The 19,358-nt window shown below is 44.4% G+C and overlaps 1 protein-coding gene across 2 annotated transcripts; it reads right to left on the reverse strand.

Annotated features, from left to right (window-relative positions):
• Positions 1 to 2,624: 2,624 nt before the first annotated feature.
• Positions 2,625 to 10,349, reverse strand: LOC101165970 (retinal homeobox protein Rx1). Of its 2 annotated transcripts, XM_004068380.4 has the most exons (4): positions 9,707 to 10,349; positions 8,981 to 9,337; positions 5,284 to 5,537; positions 2,625 to 4,099 (listed from the first exon to the last, which is right to left on the reverse strand). In XM_004068380.4, the coding sequence occupies exons 2-4, from the start codon at positions 9,288 to 9,290 to the stop codon at positions 3,629 to 3,631; spliced, it is 1,035 nt and encodes a 344-aa protein (XP_004068428.1). In that variant the 5' UTR covers positions 9,291 to 9,337; positions 9,707 to 10,349; the 3' UTR covers positions 2,625 to 3,628. The 2 variants fall into 2 exon arrangements, with proteins under 2 accessions (XP_004068428.1, XP_020558440.1); XM_020702781.1 differs by lacking the exon at positions 9,707 to 10,349 and having other exon boundaries at positions 8,981 to 9,697.
• Between the last annotated feature and the right edge of the window lie 9,009 nt (positions 10,350 to 19,358).

Consider the following 19,358-nt stretch of genomic DNA (forward strand, 5'->3'; position numbering starts at 1 on the left):
GTGGGATTACATGTAGTTTTACACAAACATTCACGCAAAGATGATGTGATTTGTTGGTTTGGCTCTTGGAAGCTGGAGTTCTCCCGTCATCCCGTCCACAAAATCAGGACAGTCTCCCCATGAAAATAGCTGAGCCTTCTGGCATTGATCAGTTACATGAGCAATTCCATTCTGATTTTCTGTCACCTTTTGGAGAATTTCTGTCTGTTTTTCACTGCATTAGACCTTATATGCTCAAAGACGCCTGAGGAGCAGACATTCTCTGCATGTTCATGCGCCTTTGGCTGCTGTAGACCCGTCTGCAGGTCTGAAAAGGAAAAAAATAGTTCTGTTTGTGATCCTTACCGGGATTAAAATGGCGTAAACCTCAAATGCAGACTTTGTTTTAGCATGAATATGGATAATATTAACGTCTGAATGAACCTAAAGACCACCTCCGATGAAAAGGGTGTTTCTAACATGTTCTTATGTCAATTTCCTGAGGATGGAGGGCATCTATCAAGAACATTTAGATTCAAATTGCATTACTGGATCTTTCTTTATTCAAATTGTTGGAAATCAGGAGCAGGCGAAAAAACACAGTTTGAAAAAGAACCTGTTTGTGACGTCGGAAATACGCTGGGCGGGACCTCGCAACAGGAAGGGAAGGGGAGGCGGGGTTGCTTCAGGGCAACGGTCCCGTCCACAACTCAGAGGGGAATTTCTGATGAACTCCTGCTGCTCTGCAGAAACTATGTCCTTAAAAATGACTGAACTCATAATGAAAAGACTACGGGGAACCTTTGAGAACAGACTGAAAGAGGATCGGAGGGCTTTGATAGACTGCTACAGATGAAGAAACATGCAGAGTGTTAGTGCCACCAGGGGAGGCTTTTTTCTCAATTAAATCTTGATTTTAAACAGTAAACTATTTTCCTAATTAATCTGGATCAAAATTCCAAAACATAACAGTGCAGAAGATTGTGTTTTAGGTTTCCTGTTTTCCCATCAAATCCAGTTTCTGGTCAAACTGTTATTCCCAAATAAAAACAGAACAATGGATTTAGAAATTATCTTGATTTATAAATTAACTGTTGAACATTTGGGGCTTCCTTATCATCAGAACTTTCCCTATAGACGGAAAATGTAATAAGAATTTTGATTTGTAAAGTTGTATGTGAACAATTCAAATAAGATGAACGAAGTCTGTGAAAGTGAATGAAGTAAGAAAGTTTAGCTGCCCAAACACTGTGAAGCACGGTGGTGGGAGTGTAATGACTGGGCAGACACAGTTTCTAGTCCTTTTAGCTTATTTCTTTTCCTGTGTGAGCTTGGATACAGTTCTGACTGGATTCCAAAAAGCAGCTGCTGGGAAAGTTCTGCAGATTTACTGCTGTTTTTAGTTCAAACATCAACTTTTTATTACTTTTCTGCCTAAAATACTGACTTATTGGGCCTGGAGTTTGATGAACTGTTCTGCACAGAGAACTGTTTCTCTGCTGCTCGTTTTCCCAGCATGCCTTTCTTTGTGTGACTGCCGCTTACACATTGCCTTCTTCTGCCCCTGGCTGGTTCTAAAGCCCCGACCCGGCCGATAGTAGTTAGTGCCTGAGCGGACCCGAGTCAGCCCGGTCCGGCCCGGGTCCTAATCCCTGAGCTGTCAGAAGACCCCACTCTGAACTCATGGTGCAGCACAGGAAAACGCTCTAATTGGAGGATTTTCTCCATCATTAAGCCTGATGAGCAGCCCCATCCGCCCGCCTCTCCTCTGCTCTGTGTGCTGCTTTATGCTCCCACACTTTTTCAGCTTAATCTCTTTCTTCATGTTTTCACCTTCTTTCATCCGTTAATTTTAGGCTTTCCTGTTTTCCTGAGGAGAAAAACAAATGTTGCTCCTTTGGAAATTCAAATCCCCTAAAGACTAAAGTGTGAGCCGTTTTCAGGTCATCCACTTATCCAGAACCCACCGTACTTAAACCTTAGCTAACAAAGTTCATGAAGACCCTTCAATGTAATGACATCTTTATAAGTCGTCCTGTTTGGTTCTTAAAAATTCCTGAGGATCTTCTAGAAAAGGCGCAGCTATGTGACCTGGTTGAGAGTCACATCCAGCCGTTCCTGGTGCCTTTGAGGCGTGTCAGAAATCACACAAACACGGCCCCCGCGGCCCCCGTGCACCTCTGCCTCCTCCACATGCTCATCCAAGCACCTCCGGCCCCCATCTGCTCAGGAGAGTGACTGGGATGCTGCGTGGGCCACGGAGGCGCCGGTCGCTCTGTGAACATGTGCTGCAGCGGCCCGCTCCGCCTGCCCGCCTGCTTGGGGCAATTAGGGAGCCGGGTCTGCGTTCTGGACCCCCCCCCCCCTGGAAACTCTGATTGATTGGAGTCTCATCTTCCTAACAGGCTGGCACCCCGCCACCAAACTGTGGAGCGGCAGAGATCCCTGGGAGGGGATAGAAAGAGCTCGTACATGACGGAGGGAGAGGAGGAAGAGGAGGAAGATGAAGAGAAAGAATGCTGCTGTATGTCAGATGATTATGATTAGACTGGAATAATCGCTCCGGAGTCTTAAACACTAAAAAAACTCCACTGTGTGGGAATGGCTGCAGGGGTCAACTTGAAAGGAGAACGTGTCAATAAAACTCCTATAAATCTATATTTATTTTCTCTGGATATTTCCAGAACATTGATAAATGAAAACTCACAAAACACATAAAACTAAGACACATATGACAACATCTTGTAAATTTCCAACCCAAAAAACATCTAAAACTGCTCCTGTGCAACGTTCTCTAACCTTTGGTTTGTTTTTGGTCCATAATTCTTCTTTAAATCCTAATTAAGAAAGATAAAAGTCTGTTGTCTAAAAAGAAAACATTAAAAAATCGACTTATCAGGCGGCAGCTACGACACGACTTTCCTTTTATGAGCATCTTTCAAATCAACCAGCCTGTTTCTTTGTTGGTTATCATGTCAAAGTGATTTTTTTTTCCAAAGGTACAAAAACATTAAATAACATAAATTCTGAAATGACATTTCAAAATAAGGGTCCTGTTTAAACTCTGATGTGAAAAAAAGGCTTCTGTCTGAGCCTACAGCGTTTGTGCCCCTCCGCCCTCAGACAAAGATCAATTGTCCCAAACAAAGACGGGACGATGTGGGGTGACATCCTCACAGCCAGCCGTCCCTCCAGCGACAGCCGGCGTTCATCACTCCCACAGTTTTGCTGTTTTCCTTCAGAGTAAAGATCCTTTTCATTTTTGGTATTTCCTCCAACCTGGTGGTTCATAAAGTGCCAACATCCTCCGTTCCTGCAGCTTAGTGAACAGGAACAATTCTAGACCAAACGGAAACTGACCTTCTTTTACGAAAATGGTCAGATTTTAGCAGAAAAGTTAGTGAAAAGAATACTTTTGATATGACAAAAGCGTTTTATGCTGATGGAAATGCAAATATGTCAGCTTAATCAGGGTTATTTGGAACAGCATTGGTGCTGGTGTTCTAGGAAGGAAGAGGAGGTTTCTGCTGCTTGGCATCCTAAAACAAAACAAGCAGGATTCATTTGATGTACTTCAGGAAAAAATAGAATTAGTTAATAGAAAAAATGTCCAATTTCACAGTTTCCAATCCTCCTTTCCTCTCCCTGCTCACATGGGTTGCCATGTTTTGTCCATGGACTGGATGTGCTCCTTGGCCTTCATTCTTAAAGCAGCAATACTCGAGCTCCGCTGGTCTACATCCTCCATGGGGAACTTATCAGGGTAGGCCGCTGCACACTGGTACGGAGGAGGAGCCATGCTCTGGATCCCCTGCCCCATGGAGGAGTGAGGATGAGGGTGAGAGTGGGGAGGGACGTTGATGAAGGTGTGGCTGGCATAGCTGGGCTGCAGCCCCTGAGCTGGGCCCATGAAGCCCGGGATGCTGTGGACCGGCGTCGCGCTCGACAGCGGGGAGGGCAGCCAGGGGTCCAGCGCCAGCGGGTTGGTCACTGGGCCCACGCTCGGGTGGACGGGGGCCGAACGGTTGAAGGAGAGCATGGGGGAGTCGTGGAGCTTCATGGCGCTCGCGTCCATTTTTTCCTGTCGACGCCATTTCGCTCTGCGGTTCTGAAACCAAACCTGGAAGAGAAACAAATCCAAAACTAGAATTGAACCGACTATTTGCACAACACGGCCATGTGCATCCAGTTTTTAATGCATCAACAGAAACCAGATCATTGTTTTCTGTTGCCAAGCAGCTTTTCAGAAAATGATAATAACAGATTCTCCTTCTTCTGGTTTACATTTCCCCCTGAAAAGGCAGAAAAACAAAAAAGATACATTGACATTGAGATTATTTCAAGTGTAACTCCTGCAAAGAAAGTCCACAACAATCCAAACTCCACGATGGCATCAGGTGATGTGTGCTCTTCATCGTCGTTACATTTAGCTCAATTTATGAAGCCAATTAACCACTAAACCTCATGATCTGCTGACCTGAACGCTGAAAAACCACTAAAGGTGTAAAAGGATCAAAAGAGCTTAAAGTTTCAGTTCACTGCAACACTTTTGATATAAAACCTTAGATAATAAAGATGTTTGACCAGCTCTGACTTGTTGTAACTAAACTTTTCTCAACATCAGAATGATTTGTCTCAATTTCCAAGGATCTATAGAATAAGGAAACTACTGTGAAAATGAGTCCAAATCCTTTTGCTACATATTCTGCTTGACAATCAAAAATCTTGATTTGAAAGTCAAATTGTACGTTCATTTTTTAATCAGGTTAAAGGATGTTATTTTTACGTTAAATACATGTAAACAAGTCCGGCAGACTGCCTTCATTTGGATTTATGCTCCAAGAATAAGTGCTGGTTTCAGATTTTATGAGGGTTTATTAAGTCGAGCCAACTTTTCTCCAGATGACATCCTAATTTTGTTCACATGTTGTTCTAAAATGAATTATTTTCATTTGTTACACTGCTCAGTTTTTGTCACCGTAATCAAAATGAACTATTTTTTAGTCCATAAAAAACCTACAAATTACAAACCCTTTGCTTAAAACCAGCAAAATGCTTGTTGGGCTGTGTCACATTCAACCTTCAGATATCCTATCTAACCGTTTGTAGTTTATTTTTCCTCATGGATGCTTGTGTGGAACTCCGTGTTTCACTGAGTCCCTGCTTAGACGCTTCATTCTGCTATTGCTGTTCTTCCCTGTTTTTGGGCTGCCTCTTTCTGCAGTGCAGCCAGAAAAAGGAAAGACTGGGTTCATGAATGAAGGGACACATTCGTCCGTGTGGACCTGTGGTGCCCGGTCTCACCTGGACTCGAACCTCTGGAAGGTTGACCTTCATGGCCAGCTCCTCCCGGCTGTACACGTCTGGATAGTGGGACTTCTCGAAGGCGCGCTCCAGCTCGTGCAGCTGGTAGGTGGTGAAGGTGGTGCGGTTGCGGCGGTGCTTCTTCTTGGGCGGATCGTCTTTGCTGGACGCCGGAGACTTTCCTTCGTCCATCTGGATGCTCTGCCTCAGCTCTGCCAGCTCCTCATCACTCTGGTTTGCAAACAGGCCCGTGTCTGTTTGGAGGACGAGAAGTAATCCAGGAAAAAAGACGTTGATCAGCTGCGTTTTTGGTTTGGTTTTACTCAGCAATAGAAGGAAAGGAGTTTAGAGAAGCATCAACCACGACAGCGGGCTGCTGCTGGGTTCCATAACCTTCAGGAAGATTCCTACTTGGAAGAGGAAAAGCTGCTCAAAGGTTTTCATCTGTTCCAACCTAAAAAGCTTGTGAGAAAGGGGGGGGCAGCAGCTGAGTCAGGTAAAAGGGGTCACGGAAGGTCAGAGAATCTCAGCTCTTTTGAGAGTTAACAGCAAATGAATGCAAATGTTGGGAACTCATTTCAATGAATATAAATAAGAAACCAAATGCATATATTTTAAAAATTACATAAAATACTTTTGCTGATGGCTTCTGACAGATTTAGTGTTGATATTTATTACAAAAACATATTTTTGATTAAAAAAACGTGTTGTTTTTTTGTGTGGACCATGTTCCATTTGGACGCAAACACTTTTCCTCATCTGACACGGAGCAGCAGCGTCACCGTTTGAATGAAACTGAACCTGCAGAGATGTCGTTGTGAGGCCTCATCACACTCGTCTTCCTCAGCACTCTTCCTCCTCAGTGACCTCCGTGTGAACTTCCATGGTCATAAAAGTGTGGACCCGAGTCAAGGCGATGCCTTTTGCCAATCCCAAATTAGTCAAACCAGCAAGTAATTGAATTAAAGTACAAAGAAGGTGATCTCCAAATGAGATCAGCTGCTGTTGTGAAGCAGTAACACGATAGCAGTCATTCCGCATGTCAGAGGTAGGAAAAGACTTCCTTTGACTTCCTTGCATAAGAGATTCCCATTTAGGATGGAGGCAGATGGGCCAAACTTCCAGGAGCATCTGCTCCAAAACAGGAAAGAAAGTTAACTTGTCTTTCTAAGAAGTTGAAAACTATAAACTAATCTGAGATTCTTCCACCAGCCGTGAAAGTTTAGAAAAGGCTTTTTAAAAGAATCTAACTGCAATCAGAACCTATAGTGCAGGACTTTTCAGCTCATGGGTGTGGAACTCATCCCACCAATATTTGGTGACAGGACCATCCACATCTGCCTGGAAGTTCCTTCTTTTTTATCACTGGAAGACAATAAACGACGTGGAATCAAAACTACAACCACAGAGCTCCTCCTGGTGATGCTGAGCCTGTCATTCACAGCTTTTAGAATGATTTAGGATTCAAAAACAGACATCTATGGGATTCTGAAAGGAGGTTCAATTCTAACAGTTGTAGAGTTGGTGATCATTTAATGACTTTCTGTTTGAAACTGTCCCACCTAAACGTTAAAAAAACAATGAATATTCATAAATATTCAAGCTGGATAGTATGGTAAAAAGTTTTTTAGTTCAACATCAATAACAAACTTCTGTAAAAAGAATTATGCACACTAAAACCTGAAGAAAGTAAATGTTTTTCCACTGAAGATTGAAAAAAGTTGAGGTTTTCTTCACATCAAGTTACACTATTTCTATTGCCGTGTAATCAAGCATGTGTGTTAGAGCCGTTTAAACACCCTACAACGTTTTAACCGCATTTGCAAAGGAACAGGTCATCCTGGGAGGCCAGCAGTTCTATTGGCTGGGCTGGGTGACGTAGCCAGACGCTCATTGCTACGTTAGTTTTCTGAAGCTACAGAGAGAGAGAGCTTTCAACTGTACTTTAAAGTTTATTAATGTTTATTTGTTTTTGGATTTACATTTTTTGTAACAACCTTTGAGAAGTAAAGATCTGAAACAAAGAATTTGGACTGTGGAAGTTCATTTAAGAAGGACTCTGAGCTCTGACTCTGTAGCCTCTCAGGAAATAGACGGAGCCACACTGACAATGTCCATCTATTCCAGTTTTAGTGTTTCATTTTAGTTTGGACTTACTTTATGTTTCGTTTTCCGTATTTTCTGTCTCTTTGGCTAAAACAGATTTTAGTTTTAGTGGCATTTGCAAAAAGCAGGAAAAAGTCCAAATAAAATGATTTTGCTTTCTATATAAGAATATTTTTCTTGCATGACATAAAATAAGAGCATCTTTGTTGAAAAAAGTTTTTTTTTTACTTTCATCCGATTCAGTTAGGAAACAAATAGTTTGTTCTTTTGCAAACATTGTTTAAATAAAGTTTCAAATGAAAACTTTTCAAACAGTTTTGCTCTAAAGCGTCTGCAGGTTTTCTCTCGTCAGGTTCACGAACGACCCGCTGGAGCTTCACAGGAGGTTGTCATGGAAACGTGATTACCCACAGTCCTCCTGAGCAGGTGAGACCTGCTGGGTCGTGGACGTGACTGTGAGAAGCCCCGCCTTCGCCCGCCCCCGTTTATGGGATGTGTTGCTAAAGCGAGGTGGCCGTGATCTTTCCACCGGCAAACGGCGGTGGTGGCAAAAGCAAAGTGGGATTAGGAGAGGTTCATTTCCCCTCCTCTCATTAAGCAGCCATGACAAAGAGCAGCCACTGACAAAGGCAGAGGTCAGCTGTGGTTCAGTGACCAGCTCTGGGCCTGTCAGCCCATCAGCCACCGGTCTGAAGCCCGCCGACTGTTGATCGGCAGAGATGGGGGGGCGACTGACAGCGAACGCACTGACAGGCAGCTCATTCAGGAAGAACTGGACCCACTTCACAGGAGAACCACAAACACAAAGAGTGATGTCATCTACCTTCATTTAAACGGAGTTGAACCGGAATCCCGCTTTCATTTTTCCGTCCCAAACTCACAGGCCACCTGCCCCCGCCTGAAAATAGCTTCAGATTAAACGTGGCAAATTTAATTCTGAGACCGAACGATGACAATAACACCCGAATGAAGCTGGACAATCTAATCTAGCAGAAGAGAAGATTAGGGGGAATTCCACAAGGGGATGGGATTGGTCTTGGGGACATAAAGCCCCCGCACCATCTTGTCCTGTGATTTATCTCTGACTTCACTAACAGTAAATCTGCCCTTCAGCTGCTTTTCCTGTTTAGAATTCAAACTTTTCTGCAGAAACAAGTCCAGTAAAAAGTCACACTTCAAAAGTCACCTGCCAAGCCTCGTTTAACGTGAAGGAAGATCCTCCTGCTCACCAAAGGACTGATTGGAACATTTCCCATGTTCTATTATGGGTTATTTATACTTCTGTTTAAATAGAAAAACATTTAGGTAAAACTATAGGTTCAAGTGTGGATGAACACTTTTGACATTCTGTTTTAAAGTGTTAATCTGGGCATTTTCCCATCATAAAAGGTTCCAGTTTAAGAACATCCCCTCTGGTTTTGGCGGGTCACTATTTTAATGACATTTACATCAACCCCACCCCTCCCAAGACAAGTTATGCTGAATGAATCAATAAAAAGGATAAATTGCCTTTTATTTTTTGAAGCTATAAACTTCTGCATCTTAGCGACCAAAGGTGCTGCTGACGGTCAGAGAGCCATCCTTCACTAACCGTGGTACTGATGCTGCTCTGCGTCGCTGTTCCTCACAGAGTGGGGGGGTCCGCCATAAGTCGGGTGTGGCGAGGGCTCTGGGCGCTTCCCGTGTTCCGCCATGTCATCCCCGCCTGCTCTTTGGGGCCCCGGGGCCCCTGCAACAGGGCTCAGCACTGGTTCCTGGTCTTTACTGAAACCCAGAATGACATCAATGCTGTGGACGTGGCCCCCCGCAACCGCAACGCCACCCTTCCCTATCTGGTGGAAGTTGGCGGGTGAGAGGCAGCCGTCGTCCACCATGCTCATGGTATCCAGTGATAAATGCATGAGAGCGTCTGGGCTCTGACCCGCGGCCGTGGACGGGCAGGGAGGCGCTGATGAGAGACCACAGGAGGTCACAGGTCACCACTCGGGAATCAAACGCCGCATCCGTCCACACAAACGCCCAGAGGTCATCCTCAGCAGATGACAGGATGTTTGGGCATGCAGCACAAAAAACTATGCTTTTTAATGACTCATAACACTCAATGTGGTTTTTCTTCCCACAATATTTACATTAAGAAGTCAATCTTTTCAAGTGTGAGACATCAGAACTGAAAACAAAGTCAAACATCCTCAGATGAAACGGAGATTTCCGTCATTTGATGTCATTACAAGTTCTTTAGAGGAAATGTGTTGAAAATTCACATGTAGGAGTTTGTTTGGTGCTGATGATGAATAAATAAATGGTTTGCAGTCCTTACCTTTCGGATGCAAATATGTCGTCCTGTCAAAGTTTTAGAAACTAGCAGTCCAGCTGGATGGATCACCCCCCCCCCCAACTTTATTCCCCCCAGATTCTCCACGCAGCGGTTTCTCAGCCCGCTCTGCTGATTCACATCCCTCTACTTCCTCTGTGTGCAACAATTACGTTCACACTTTCCAAAAAAAGGTGCAATTCTCAAAACAGCAAAGGCAGCCGGCAGAAGCAACATCCGCTGGCGGAGGAGAGCTGGGACTGAGACAGACGAGGAGATGAGGCGGCGCATCAGAGGAGAAACCAGGGGATTACAAGAGGGTTGCTAATTGTAATCCCTCCCCTGACATCGATTTTCTGCCCAAACAACCTTTTTACGTGCCATTTCTAGTTAGTGCCACTGAGAGGACTAAAAGAGGAATCAAACACGAGAAAACCTGGAACTGCAGAAATGAAGGAAACCTTTGCATCTTTGTAAATATCTATTAAATTGGGGCAAAAGTGACCTTTTTCTTTCAATGTAACATTTTTTGACAACATTTGGCGGTGATGCATTTAAGTTTTCGATTAAAACCAAATTATTACCACCTTTAAACCGTTTGACGTTGATGTTTCTTCTACTTTTTTACCACTAAAAGTGTCTGAAAGGGTCAAAATACTTACTGCATATATTGAATTGTTTAGTCTGTGTATAATTTACTTTGTTTCTTTACAACAAAACTAAAATCTAATTACATGCATGACTCCCCCTCAAATTTTCAAAATAAAGATGAGATGTTTTCAAAATAAAAGACAATTCTTAGCCATAAACTTGCTCTCTATTTTTAAAACAAAACAAAACCATATTTAAGCTTTTTGATTCCTAAAACAGTCTGTAAATGGAGCTGGATCCACTGCATAAAACAACAGTTGGTTTGTATTGATCAAGATGATCTGCAGCTCAGTGGTCTCGTCTTATTAACTTATAAGCCTTTCCAAAAATCATAATAAAATTAAAAACATTTTATTTGAAGCAAAGTGGAGTATCTTTTAATAGAATAAACTGGCAATAATCCAGAACAAGCATACCTGACAGTTAATAAAATTCATCCAGTCAGGCTATTAAAGAGGTAAACGCTTGACCTGTCAGTTCAAATAGCAGTATTTTCCATTTAAATGTAACAGAAAATTCAGTTTTCTCATTTTCATTTATTGCCTAGTTGTTTTCATACCAACAAATTCTAACCCTGGAGGTCAAAAATAAACGTAGTGATTCTTTTTTCTCTGGCTACGCGTTAACTTTGACTTTTTTTCAATCCATGAGTGTCTCAATCAGAAATGTCATTAGGAGTGTGTGTGCTGGTAGTCAGCTGTAATGTATGAAATAGGTTTTAGGTCAGAGGTTAAATGGCTTAAAGAGCCATTCGCGTCCATTTCTCACTCCTCAAAACCCATTTGGAGCCATAAAGTCTTATTTCAGCCTGATTTGGATTGATGCTATGGTTATGGTAGATACAAATAAACTATTGTTGTTGTTTCTTACATAAAACAGAGAAAATAGTCTTGAAAATTTGAAATACAACTTTTGATAGAGATTTAGGTAGAAATTCTGGTTAAGCTTATTGACTTCAATTGTTTTTCTGTGGTGCACAGCGGTTAAAGTGTTTTGGTACGACTTTGGGTTGCAGGAGAATTACAGCCAGTCAGGAACCTCATGGAGGGACACTACTGTCAGTAGAATACAGTCTGAGTTAGTTTTCTTTACAGTTTCCACGCTTCCAAGAAGAAAGAAGTGAATCTCCATTTGCCAGTATTGACTAGAAAGATGGGGGGGGGGGGGGGGGGGCATTTTACGTGCAAGCTTCTTTAAATCATGCATGATAGGAAAGAGGGAGAGTGTCTGTAAAGACAGGAGGTCTTTGGTCGGCTGGATAAATCAGCCGCGTCTCTAAAAGTCCAAAAGAGATTTGCCTGTGCAGTGTCCAAGGCGTGGCAGAAGTCACTCCATGATGGAGGCGGGGCGGGGCACACCTCGGCCAGGCCGCCAGTTCACTTAGAGGCTCACCAATCAATCAAAATGTAACCAATGACTCATTTAAGGACTTTAAGAGGAAGCCAACAACAGGGGGAAACTCATGCAGCTCCAGGAGAAACTTCCATTGAAAGAACCCAACCAGGATTTGAACCAGGGCCTCCAACAGAACGAACCGCCTGCGCACAGCGCCATGACTGGATCCCACCTTAAAATAAACCCAGTGGGGAATCTTTATCTATGAACTGGAGGGTTTGTGTATTCCTTCTCATCAGTAATCGCTCTGCTGAGGCAAAAGTGGGTGATTGAGGTGAGCATTTGTGAGAGAAGCAGACATTCTGATGGAGCGATGGGTTCGTTTCCACAGCAACGGATGAGACTAAAGCCCTCATGCACCCACGTCTTCACCTGGGGGGGGGGGGGTCACCTGGGATAGAAATGGCACCTTTTACTTTCATTTCATTTGAATACAAATCTTACATTTTGGTGTTTAAAAGCTTTAAACATTTGAAACCAATACCACCAATGTATGAAAACAGCTATTTTCTCATCAAAGAAAGTCGCTGCTTCGTACAAAACTGGCAACAACTTGACTCCTAAACGTAATGACAAACATTTAAGGAATGAAAAACATTTTAGATTTATACATTTACCAAAAAAGGGGGAAAATTTTCTCTTTGTAGTGATCAGCTCTGACAAAATGACTCACTTCCAAACAGTCATGATGATGCAATGCGCAATTAAAAACAGATTTTACAAATGTTAGTTTTTATGTCCAGTCTTTTAAAAACTCTGTTTTATTTCAATTGTGCATGAATTGATTAAGCAGGAGTAGCATAGTTGTCAAGCTACTTAGTTTTATTAGATGACAAAAGTAAATCCCGCTGATCCTATTAGAAGTAAAAGCGGCTAACGTGTAAATGCGTACTGTCAGCTTAGCAAAGGCGCGGGGGGGGGGGGGGGGGGCAATGGGGAGCCAGGGAAGGGAATTCATGTGACCGTAAAGATGTCTGCTGTTAACTCGCGTCCAAAGCACACGCAGCCCTTTGAGTGGCTGGTGCTGGCTTTACCGCCGCCACCTTCCAGAAACATGACCGAGATGCTTCTGAGGAAATGAACAGCTTAATGGCGGCTTTGCCGTGTTCCAGTAAAGACTCAATCGACTTCAACTGGTCGTTTCTGTCATACTCGTGTTAAAAGTCAGCATCAGATTTGATTAGTAGTATCTAATTTTCCTCCAGACAGTAAAGCCTGCAGTAATACATAGACTGTAGTTCACATTGCATTAAATGTAAACTCGTACTTCAACTTTAATAGAAATAACACATAAACAGGATAATAATCTAGATTTATTAAACAGATTTTCCATTTCAGTGTTTAGACATTTGCATTTGTACCAGAACCTCTGGGTAAAGGAAAGTTTGACAACAGTTTCTTTGTTGTTTTCCTTCAGGAGTTGTACTAAACACATTTTTTCATGAAATTGGTGCAGCTATGGGTTTATTTATTTACCACAAAGTTATGGAAACGCGTTCCATGACTTTTGAAAGCATGTTGAGAACATTTGTCCTAATGTCAAATGTATTGGTTTGTTTTCTTAATTTCTTCAGATGATGCCGAAACTCAAAACTCACAATTGAAGGTTTAGATGGAACGAAATACAAATAATAACATTTTAATGTTCAGAAAGTTCACTTGAAGCTTAATTGAATGAATTATTAGTATTTGGTTTGCAGAAACAACAGACTCTCTGGTCTTTCTAGTACTATGTTCTCACTGAGAATGTGACAAAGGTTCAAGAACGCGCTGAATGGTGTTCACACCGGGCAAGCAGGGAGGGGCTTCTTCTTCTTTTCTTTTGTTTCTGGCCCATGCCTGCCCCCCACAGTTGGAAGAGGCCTAGTGAAAAATGTTGAAGCGGTGCTGCTCCAGGCTTTTTCTCCAGAAGCTCTATTCTGATATATTTGCCGTAAAAATCCAACCGGGCACAAACCACTTTTTCAAAATTCTCTTTCATGATCGGTTTTTAAACGGTTGGTAAAAGGAACACTAACCAAATAAACGTCCCGGATTGGTCAAAGTTTAACCAGATTTAACTGGTAACGTGCGTTCAGCAGTGGGACATCTGGTACATAGAGTCCAAAAACAGTCGTAGAAACTTGCGTGAAAGCTTGAAAGACGCGATTCCACGTTTACATAGAATCCTCATTGGAAGGAGTTGCTTGAACGCGTTGCAGACGGCCTTGTGGACGCAGCTTCAGTAATCTGTAGTCTGTCCTTGGTAAAGACCTCCTCTGATAGTTTGATATCCTACTTGGCTAGCAGAACAGGCATTACCCCTGCAAATAAAGTTATTTCTTTTCTTTTTTTAAAGCTTAATTTAACCAGAGAATCCAAGTGAGATTACCTTATCTCTTTCTCAACAGCAGGACGGAGCCAAAGAAAGATAAAAAACAATCACACAACAATTGAAAAACTATTTAAAACAAGTTACAGATCTCATTTCCAAGCTTTTGAGCAAAAGTTTAAAGACGCTTGGACCAGATTTAAAGCAGATTCGGACCAGATTTGGACCAGATTTGGATCTGATTTGGATCTAATTAGGATCAGATTTGGACCAGATTTGGATTAGGGGGGCTGCTTTCCTGGTTGGGCTGGGGCGGCGCTCTCTTTCCCTCCGCGCCTCCCTGCTCTCTGGCTCTGGGGGCTTCACGGCGGTCCTGCTGGCCCTGGCCTGGGTGGCGGTCTTGGTCGCCCGGGGGGCGGTTGTTCCCTGCCTGTTCCCGTGTGGCGTTGGGGGGATTCCGGCTGCCGCTGCTGCTGCGGCGGGGGTCTGGGTGTGGGGGTGGCTGGGCGCTCCTCCTCCTTCTTTTCACATTCCACCATCCATTTTAGAAGAACATAAACACTCACCTGAGCACAGGTGTTAGCTCACCTTTGCACTAATAGTTTGCATGATTGAATGAATGAAAGATTTCACACTAGTTGGTTTAAAGGCATAGGTATGCGTGTGAACACTATCTGTTTTGTGTACATGTTGACATGTGGACATTTTTGCAGCCAGCAGGTGTGTTTATAACATTTGAGTGTGTGTGGACAGGCCCCGCCCTTTTTGTACTACATTTGAACCGTACCGTCATGATAAACAACCAGTAAACCTGTCTGCTCTATGCTGCTTCATGGTCTTATCCCCCTTCCCCTCCTATTATCACCCTCCTACCCCCCCTCTCTCTCTAACGTCCCTCTCTCTTCTTCCCCTCTTTCCTTTTCCGTCCGGTCCAACATCCAAAGATTTTCAGACATGATTGAAATCAATAAAGTTTAGCCTCAATTACAAAAGGGGTTTATTCAGACATACCTTTGGTTTGTCTGAAGATGAATAATCCCTCTTGTTAAAGTAAAATATGTCCAACACAAGAGGCCCTCAGCTCTCATCTGTTTGCCTAGCTGTTGGACAGGACAAGTTAAAAAAAAAAAAAAAAAAAAAAAAAAAAAAAAATAAGTTAATCTAACAAAAATAGGTGAAAATGCATAAAAAGAGAAACATGACCCGTTTCTAAAAGAAAAATCAGTACTTTCCACATTGTGGTCACCGTCTACGGCTTGTAGTTCTGGGTAAAGGCAGGAACTGGGATTTAGCAGTAAATTGTGAGTTTTCCATCTACAAGAACTGAAGCAGAGACCATAGAATTCTAGATGTGGCACTAATTTAACGTTCACTGTCAACGTCTCTGAACGGACTTCAGACATGGAGGCGTGGCCTAGAAATGAAAAACAATTATTTTAGGGATTCATGAAGTCCAGCAGAGCTAGAAACATGCCCAACCTGTCCGCAGTCATCCTGCATGGACTCCGTCATGTCTGCACGGACTCCGTCATGTCTGCAGGGACTCCGTCATGTCTGCATGGACTCCGTCATGTCTGCAAGGACTCCGTCATGTCTGCACGGACTCCGTCATGTCTGCAGGGACTCCGTCATGTCTGCATGGACTCCGTCATGTCTGCAAGGACTCCGTCATGTCTGCACGGACTCCGTCATGTCTGCACGGACTCCGTCATGTCTGCACGGACTCCGTCATGTCTGCACGGACTCCGTCATGTCTGCAAGGACTCCGTCATGTCTGCACGGACTCCGTCATGTCTGCAAGGACTCCGTCATGTCTGCACGGACTCCGTCATGTCTGCACGGACTCCGTCATGTCTGCACGGACTCCGTCATGTCTGCACGGACTCCGTCATGTCTGCAGGGACTCCTTCATGTCTGCAGGGACTCCGTCATGTCTGCACGGACTCCGTCATGTCTGCACGGACTCCGTCATGTCTGCACGGACTCCGTCATGTCTGCACGGACTCCGTCATGTCTGCACGGACTCCGTCATGTCTGCAGGGACTCCTTCATGTCTGCAGGGACTCCATCATGTCTGCACGGACTCCATCATGTCTGCAGGGACTCCATCATGTCTGCACGGACTCCATCATGTCTGCACGGACTCCATCATGTCTGCACGGACTCCATCATGTCTGCAGGGACTCCATCATGTCTGCACGGACTCCATCATGTCTGCACGGACTCCATCATGTCTGCACGGACTCCATCATGTCTGCACGGACTCCATCATGTCTGCACGGACTCCATCATGTCTGCAGGGACTCCATCATGTCTGCACGGACTCCATCATGTCTGCACGGACTCCATCATGTCTGCACGGACTCCATCATGTCTGCACGGACTCCATCATGTCTGCACGGACTCCATCATGTCTGCAGGGACTCCATCATGTCTGCACGGACTCCATCATGTCTGCACGGACTCCATCATGTCTGCACGGACTCCATCATGTCTGCACGGACTCCATCATGTCTGCACGGACTCCATCATGTCTGCACGGACTCCATCATGTCTGCAGGGACTCCATCATGTCTGCACGGACTCCATCATGTCTGCACGGACTCCATCATGTCTGCATGGACTCCATCACGTCTGCAGGGACTCCATCATGTCTGCACGGACTCCATCATGTCTGCACGGACTCCATCACGTCTGCACGGACTCCATCATGTCTGCACGGACTCCATCATGTCTGCAGGGACTCCATCATGTCTGCAGGGACTCCATCATGTCTGCACGGACTCCATCATGTCTGCACGGACTCCATCATGTCTGCACGGACTCCATCATGTCTGCACGGACTCCATCATGTCTGCACGGACTCCATCATGTCTGCACGGACTCCATCATGTCTGCAGGGACTCCATCATGTCTGCACGGACTCCATCATGTCTGCATGGACTCCATCATGTCTGCACGGACTCCATCATGTCTGCACGGACTCCATCATGTTTGCATGGACTCCATCATGTCTGCAGGGACTCCATCATGTCTGCACGGACTCCATCATGTCTGCACGGACTCCATCATGTCTGCACGGACTCCATCATGTCTGCACGGACTCCATCATGTCTGCACGGACTCCATCATGTCTGCACGGACTCCATCATGTCTGCACGGACTCCATCATGTCTGCACGGACTCCATCATGTCTGCACGGACTCCATCATGTCTGCACGGACTCCGTCATGTCTGCACGGACTCCATCATGTCTGCACGGACTCCATCATGTCTGCACGGACTCCATCATGTCTGCAGGGACTCCATCATGTCTGCACGGACTCCGTCATGTCTGCACGGACTCCGTCATGTCTGCACGGACTCCGTCATGTCTGCAGGGACTCCTTCATGTCTGCAGGGACTCCATCATGTCTGCACGGACTCCATCATGTCTGCATGGACTCCATCATGTCTGCATGGACTCCATCATGTCTGCACGGACTCCATCATGTCTGCATGGACTCCATCATGTCTGCATGGACTCCATCATGTCTGCTTTCAGACCACAGATGACATCATTCAGGCGTATTTCACTGACTTCAGTCCTGAGGAGATGAATAGACACAAATGCCCTTACAGATGGATGCGGGGGGAATGGGCAAACCTGTACGGGGTACGCAGGCGGCCTGCACAACATCTTAAGGTCCTGGAGCTCGTAGAGGAAAATGTTTATGCTTATCTTTTTCTACAGGCGTGCTGTGAATACCGGGTCATAGCAACACGTCTACAACACGCATGGGTGAGTAAAGGGAAGTAGGAGACACATTTTTGCCTACATTTCACACAGACTCACCAAAGTTTTTTCTGTTTTTCCATCATAGAAGATGGAAAAACGTTGTCTGGTGTGATGAGTCTCTGCCACATTCAGATGGTTGGGTCAGAATCTGGCCTCAACAACATGAAAGCATGGATCCCTCCTGCCTTGTATCAACGGTTCAGGCTGGTGGCAAAATGGTAAACGGCGTATACTTATATAGCGCTTTCTACCGTCTTTACAGTCACACACACATTCACACACTGGCGGCGGCTCCGCTGCCGAACACTGGCGCCAACCTCCCACCAGAGGCAAGGTGGGGTTCAGTGTCTTGCCCAAGGACACTTCGACACATGGGCGTGCAAGGCGGGAATCGAACCTGCAATCTTACGATCATGGGTCGACCGCCCTACCGCTGCACCACGGCCGGTAGGTGGTGGTGTCATGGTGTGGGGCATGGTTACAACGCCACGGCCTACCTGAGTATTGTTACTGACCATGTCCATCCCTTTCTGACCACAGTGGACCATCTTCTGATGCTGCTTCCAGCAGGATAAAGCTCCATGTCACAAAGCTGGAATCATCTCAGACTGGTTTCTAGAACATGACGATGAGTTCTCTGGACTCAAACGCCTCCACAGTCACCAAAACCCAATAGAGAACCTTTGGGATGTGGTGGAACGGGAGACCAGCATCATGGATGTTCAGCAGACAAATCTGCAGCAACTGATGCTGTCATGTCAACATGGACCAAAGTCTGAGGAATGTTTCCAGAACCGTGTTGAATCTATGCCACCAAGGATTAAGGCGGTTCTGAAGGCTAAAGGGGTCCAAGCCGGTACCAGCAAGGTTGACCTGATGCAGTGTACATCCCAGCAGTTTCACTCAAGGACAGGATTTAATAAAGGAAACCAATTAAAAACATATTGACTCCATCACAGATTTAAAGCTGAAGTCATTTGTCCTGCAGTAAGCGAGGCCATTTCTTACACAAACAGTTCTACTGAGAGCATAAGACAGATAGATGGCTTTAACCTTATTTTGTTAATAGAATTACTGCTACCTAACGGCGGGGCAGATCTTTCCACTAAACTGCAGCACCGTGCGTAGTCTCGTTTGGAGCGTTCACTGATATAATGACCGTTGCACAAGAAACCGCCTGAACTCACAGCAGCCGCAGGTCAAAATCCTGGAAATCAGAAAACGTCACACTTCTGGTTTTACCTGAGCATTTAGCTGTAAAAATTCAGTTTATTAAAAAAACCTCTATAACAAGTCTAGAAATATAGTATGGAATTTCATAATAAAAGCACCAAGTGGAGCACTTTACAAATGTCAAAATTTAAAAAAATAACTCATGTAAATATAAAATATCTTTAACTAACATGAATTTTAAGTTTACTTGTTTGTTTTTTTAGAATGGTTTGTGTTTAAAAAACTTAAAATGAGGTCACCAAACGGTAAATATCAGATGGCATTTGAACAAAAAAGCAAAGTTCATAGAC

Source organism: Oryzias latipes, chromosome 4 (assembly GCF_002234675.1).
Source record: "Oryzias latipes chromosome 4, ASM223467v1".
In the NCBI taxonomy this organism is placed as follows: Eukaryota; Metazoa; Chordata; class Actinopteri; order Beloniformes; family Adrianichthyidae; genus Oryzias; species Oryzias latipes.